At 40.1% G+C, this 5,570-nt stretch overlaps 1 protein-coding gene across 3 annotated transcripts; it reads right to left on the bottom strand.

Annotated features, from left to right (window-relative positions):
- Nucleotides 1-290: 290 nt before the first annotated feature.
- Nucleotides 291-5,570, bottom strand: ARL4D (ARF like GTPase 4D). Of its 3 annotated transcripts, none has more exons than XM_081971607.1 (2): nucleotides 5,477-5,570; nucleotides 291-2,147 (listed from the first exon to the last, which is right to left on the bottom strand). In XM_081971607.1, the coding sequence occupies exon 2, from the start codon at nucleotides 2,091-2,093 to the stop codon at nucleotides 1,494-1,496; it is 600 nt and encodes a 199-aa protein (XP_081827733.1). In that variant the 5' UTR covers nucleotides 2,094-2,147; nucleotides 5,477-5,570; the 3' UTR covers nucleotides 291-1,493. The 3 variants fall into 3 exon arrangements, with proteins under 3 accessions (XP_081827733.1, XP_081827734.1, XP_081827732.1); XM_081971608.1 differs by lacking the exon at nucleotides 5,477-5,570 and adding an exon at nucleotides 5,442-5,473; XM_081971606.1 differs by lacking the exon at nucleotides 5,477-5,570 and adding an exon at nucleotides 4,211-4,567 and having other exon boundaries at nucleotides 292-2,147.

Below are 5,570 nucleotides of genomic sequence, written 5' to 3'. Positions count from 1 at the left end.
CAATTTAAAATGAATAAGCACAAATGTTAACTCTTTACCCATCAGCAAAACAACTTATTTTTGATCATGTAAACACATGATCTAAATTATGAATTATTATCTTCACTATAAACATAAATGTTTTTGCAAAATGAATCTGGAAAGTGATGTTTCTACCAATTGCGTTAGTAGAATTGCATCAAGCTACTAGATGGTAAATTTCTTTTGGTTTCAAAACAGATCATGTAAAATTTTACTTGATCTCATTGATGGAAGCTAGAACTACTGGGAGCACCACTGTGCCTAAGGGCGATGCTCCCTTTGCCCTTCAGCCTAGATATGAGTTGTCTGACTGGAGTGATTATGTGCTTAGAAAAACATTATACATGTTCAATTTTGTCTACCGAAGCAAAGGAAATGTAAAGATAAATGGAAAAAGTTTTTTAAAAACTCACAGCATGAAGTCATTGAATTTATTAATCGTATGCAGTTGCATTTTATTCCTGTAACAATTTTTTGCTTTTTTAAATTACTCTTTACTGTGTAAGAAGAACCTAGGCATTGAAAAATTTATTTGGAAGTTCTGCCTCAATTCAAACTCTTTGTCAAAGTATAAGCCAAGTGCCAAATCTAGTCTTCTGGTAGTTGTGCTTGGAAGTGGAAAGTATTATCTGAAAATAAACACCTGCAATTTTAAAGCCATTCATGATCCTCTCATTTCATGAACGGCTCTGTCCCTTTACCTTTCTCTCCAAGCATAACATTCAAAGGCAATTCATCCTCTCAGGCAAAGCTAAAATCAATATTTTATTTCTGAAATGAACTATGCCAAAGCTTTAGTCTATCTGGGAATAAGGCATACTTTGCTCTTAAGGAGATGGAGATGTTGGCTGTTTCATTTTTAAAAAAACAAATAGAGACTCCCATAATTAGAACAAGTGAGGGATTCAAGAAAATATAAACAGTTGCAGCTGCCTTTTCCTCATTCTTCTTGTTCATGCAATCTGCAAATGCTGAGAAGAGTAAATGATGATATCTATATAGTGTCTTGAGGTCCAGCAGTGGTAACATCTGATGCTTGCTTTCCCCCAAAAAAGTTAGTAGCCCCTCCACACTCCAGTTGTATGACTAATATATTGAAGATGACAAAGATGCTTTACCTAAGTCCACAATCAATCTGTTTAATAATTTAAGTTATGCTTTCTGTAAAAAACAAGAGTCTTTGAAAAGAGCCCAAGAAGATATTTTTTAAAGGTAAACTTAAGTATGAAAGGATTGCTGAACTCATAGAGCACAACCCACTACTTTGAAAAAAGCTTCTCCTTCTTCAGTCTGGGCAGATGCTCATTCTTTTTAGGGTAACAGGAAAGTAGACATGATAAATGTTTAGACATTCAACAACTCATTAGTCCAATAATTAAAAACCACCTAGGAAGAAACTAAAGACTTGGTTCATTAGTTTCCATGAATCATGCTTGGAATGATTACTTTTGTCCAGGTGGAAACATTGTTTCTCAGCACTTCTTCTTACCATTGCGAAGGAGTTTTTTGCGTTTGAGAATCATTTCATAGAGTTTTTCCAGAGCTGGCTGGAGGCCTAGTCCACTAATGGCACTGCAACCTTGGATGTGGCTCAATGTTGAAGTGTACAGTTCATGTAAGCCAAGGTGCTTCTCTACCTCAGCTACAGAGAGTGCGTGAGCCACATCCTGTTTATTGGCCAGCACAAGCACAGGGATTCCTTGGTTGTCTGAGGAATGGGCAATTTTGTGCAATTCAACTCGAGCCTCTTCCAAACGTTCAACCTCTGTTGAGTCCACTACAAAAACAACCCCATCTGTTCGGCGCATGTAGGATTTCCAGAGAGGACGCAGCTTTTCCTGGCCACCCACATCCCATACTTGGAAAGTAATGATGCGAGAGGTTCCCAGTGGCACCCGGATCTTCTCCATGTTGAAGCCCTTGGTAGGTGCACTCTTGATAAACTCCTGAAACTTCAGACGGTAAAGCAGAGATGTTTTGCCAGCTGCATCTAATCCAACTACAACCACATGCAGAGCCTGCAAGTGAGGCAGGAAAGGAGGCACAGGTGCCAACTGATTCCCCATAGTCATTGAATTGACATCAAATCTTGAAAAGCACCAGTAGATGATCACTGCTCACGGCAGCTAAGAAATTGTGACAAGAAGAGTTAGAGTTAATAATTTAAACCCATGAATGTATACAGCATTTGTATTGAGCTAGCTATGCATGAATATTGTCTAAAGATGTAATTTTAATCTTCATCATCCTAGCGTTTGCCACATATGCGGAGTCCATTATTTTGGATATTAAGAACAAAACTAATGTAGTTTTTCTTCAGGGGCCTATATCATATATGAGGATATTCTTCAGCTATCCAAAATAAATCAAAATTAACTGAACTCTAAAATTAACAGAACTTTACATTGACCTGGCATATAATAAAGAAGCCACCTACAGAATAGCTATGGTGGCATTCCTTTGCAACAAAAAGGAGATGCTGAGATTCCACAGATTCTGTTGAAAATTTTTGGTGAAGACTATTGCTAAAGATCCTTCTTTACAATCCACATTATAAAATCTTCTGATCTCCAAAGCTTCTACCCTTTCTTTGAGTTGGCCTAAAAATTATTATCCTAAAACAAAATTTAGAATGTCTATAGCTAACACAATTATTTTTTACTTTTTGTATTATAAGATTTTTCTCATTTATTTTATTTATTTATTTATACACACACACACACACAATTTTTTCACAAACAAAATGTGTTCTTGCACCTTAAATTCTACCCTGTTTCCCTGAAAATAAGACCTCCCCGGATAATAAGTCCAATCGGGCTTTTGCTGCATGTGCCAAAATAAGTCCTCCACCAAAAATAAGCCCTCCCCAAAAATACTGCAACACAGTAGCAGCTCACCGCCTCCTGTGCCTCAAAAATAATAAGATCTCCCCAAAAATAAGGCGAAGTGTTTATTTTGGGGTCAAAAGCAAATAAGACCCTGTCTTACTTTTGGGGAAACAAAGTAACAAATGCAAGTTAAATCCATTCTGATCAAATGGACTGGGACTTATGAAAAATGTTATTACTATATAAAATTTCATGAATTTAATCCAAACAGGCTTTAGTGTATGTAGTAATTAGGGTACCAGAAAGTATTTTTGCTTTATTATTCTAAAGGAAGAACAAACAATCTCTTTCAATCCACGTAAATGCCAGAAGATAGATAATGATCAGCCAGAATTAAGTAATATCCCCTCCACAATTATGGTTAAATCATAACCCGAAAACAGGAATCAATTTTTGCTAAGAAGAATTTTCCAATCAGTCTTCAAAATACTATTGATTACAAACATGCACAAATTTACTATAAAACAAGGCTGTATCATGCTTTCTAATATAATAGCTGCTGCACTATTGCTCTTAAGAGAAAGCAGGTACCCTTATATATAAGAGGAAAGGATATTTATATATACTGAGAAGAAATTTTTTTTCCTTCCTTCCTAAACCCAGCTGGACTTGGGCCATTATAACCAGAATTTCGATATGTATGTTATATACCTTGGACTCCCCCACTAACTATACAAAGAAAGAGCAAGGTTTGCACTCAGAAGCAGGCTAGAAAGCAGACAGATTGTAGGCTTCAAACTTAGCCCTGTCAACTGCAGGCGACCACAGTAGCCTTTTTAGAATTAAGACTGCAATTTAAAAACGTGGACCAGCAAACTTTCAGCCCACAAATGCACTAGAGAAGTTGCCTGCACAGAAAGTTACTCCCTGGAGCTTTTTATTTTTTGCTTTCTTCCTGCGATTAATTTTAAAAAAAGAAGGGTTTTTAATTTTTGTTGCCTTAATTATAAACTACTTTAAAGAGATCTGGCTGCAAATCTCACGGAGCAGCTTCTATCAGGCAGGCGAGAGACAGCCAAGCGATCCAAATCTTTTATCTCTGAGCTGCCAATTTCTTTTAGAGAATCTGAACAGTAGAAAAACTGCCCGCTTAGGGCCATTGCCCTGGATTTAGGTAACAACCACCGAGCGAGGGGAAGTGTGGTCTGTAATCACTCCCTGGAGAAAGGGAAACAACTCCTCAGTTTTTAATTTACAACATTATTTCGATTTCTAACATAAAATTAGTTTAGTACGGAAAATAGACGCCGAGATCCAGACCAAACTCAGATCTGCCTAGTGAGAACTAGCGGGAACTTTACCTCCATCAGGGATCCCAGCTGACAACTGAACACCCGCAGTCCGCAAAAACCCAGCCGGCACTGCAGAAACTCCTCACGCGCCTAACCATCAGCTACCGAACTGGAAGCTGCGGTCGCGAGGAAAAGAAGGCGGGGCTTCTTCGGCACCAGTCAGCATCTGCCTGGAGCGTGGATGGCTGCAAAGGGGCGGAGCCGGTCCTGGCGTCGAGAGCAGGAGAGGGCCAACTAAAGGCTCGCGAGAGTCCCCGATCCTACTCCGCTCGGGCCGGGACTTGTTTGAAAGGGATGTGAGGGCTGAGCGCGTCCTTGCGGCATGATTTACTTTTAGTTCCCAAATCTGTACCTTAACCCACCTTATGTGAAAGAACAAAATAAAGCCACAGTGTGTCCCCGGGCAGGTGTGCAAAGTTTATCCCCCCCCCCCAATCAGTCGCATAGTTTATTACATAGGGCAGGGGGTCCACAAACTTGGCAACTTTAAGACTCGTGGACTTCAACTCCCAGAATTCTCCTGGCTGGAGAATTCTGGGAGTTGAAGTCCACGAGTCTTAAAGTTGCCAAGTTTGAAGACCTTTGACATAAGGGCATTCACTGCCCGTGAAAAGTTTCACTATCCGTGAAAAGTCGTCCTGGGGCACTCTGAGTTCCCGACTCGCTTATGAACGGCATGAAATCAGGGTGGAGACAACATTCCAGAATATAGGCAAGCGGCTTCCTCCCTTGGAAATCGCTCTCCGAAACGCGAAATTTGGGACCAGCTATTCAAAGGAATTCCGAGTTACAGGTCGCCTGCTTGTGTTCGCAAACATTTAGCCTTAAACCATGGTTTTCAGCCTAATGGGGTTTGGCTGGGTTCGTATAAACGCTACACTAGAAAAGTCTACGGGGCTCTGTTTTTGTATGAAGTTAGTTCATAAACGTAGGTCTGCACCTTTCTACTTCGCAACGAACCATCCTCGGATACACTCAAGACTTCCATAATAACTCAAACATCGCTATTGGGAAAGAGGCTCGCAAGCCTTCTTCAACCGATCAGGCTGAGAAGGAATCATGATCCAGTGTTCAAAAACATGTGCTTAGCATAATAATATCTTACTCTCCTGAGCAACCGTAGTCATTACTTCTTTCCCCAGCAAAGTGAGACGAAAATTTAAAGATCCTTACTAGACCCACGGTTTGAACTGTTGCCAAACTGTGCGCAACTCTTGTTAACTTCACAGTAAAGACTTACAAAGCGGAACTTTTCGGAAGGGGAGCTTGCCTTACCGATAACCGCCAGCTCGCTCCTCGAATTTGATCGGGACTTTTAAGATTTCCATTGTTTCCATCCATCATGCTCCCTCCTCTCCACCTCCCTCCT

Source organism: Natrix helvetica (genome assembly GCF_964273705.1).
Source record: "Natrix helvetica genome assembly, chromosome: Z".
In the NCBI taxonomy this organism is placed as follows: Eukaryota; Metazoa; Chordata; class Lepidosauria; order Squamata; family Natricidae; genus Natrix; species Natrix helvetica.
The sequence above is the reverse complement of the archived record's forward strand: the minus strand, read 5'-3'. Positions and strand labels throughout refer to the sequence as shown.

What these genes read in the sequence shown, in the direction of transcription:
- ARL4D (XM_081971607.1), bottom strand. Translation starts at nt 2,093, where the DNA reads ATGACTATGGGGAATCAGTTGGCACCTGTGCCTCCTTTCCTGCCTCAC.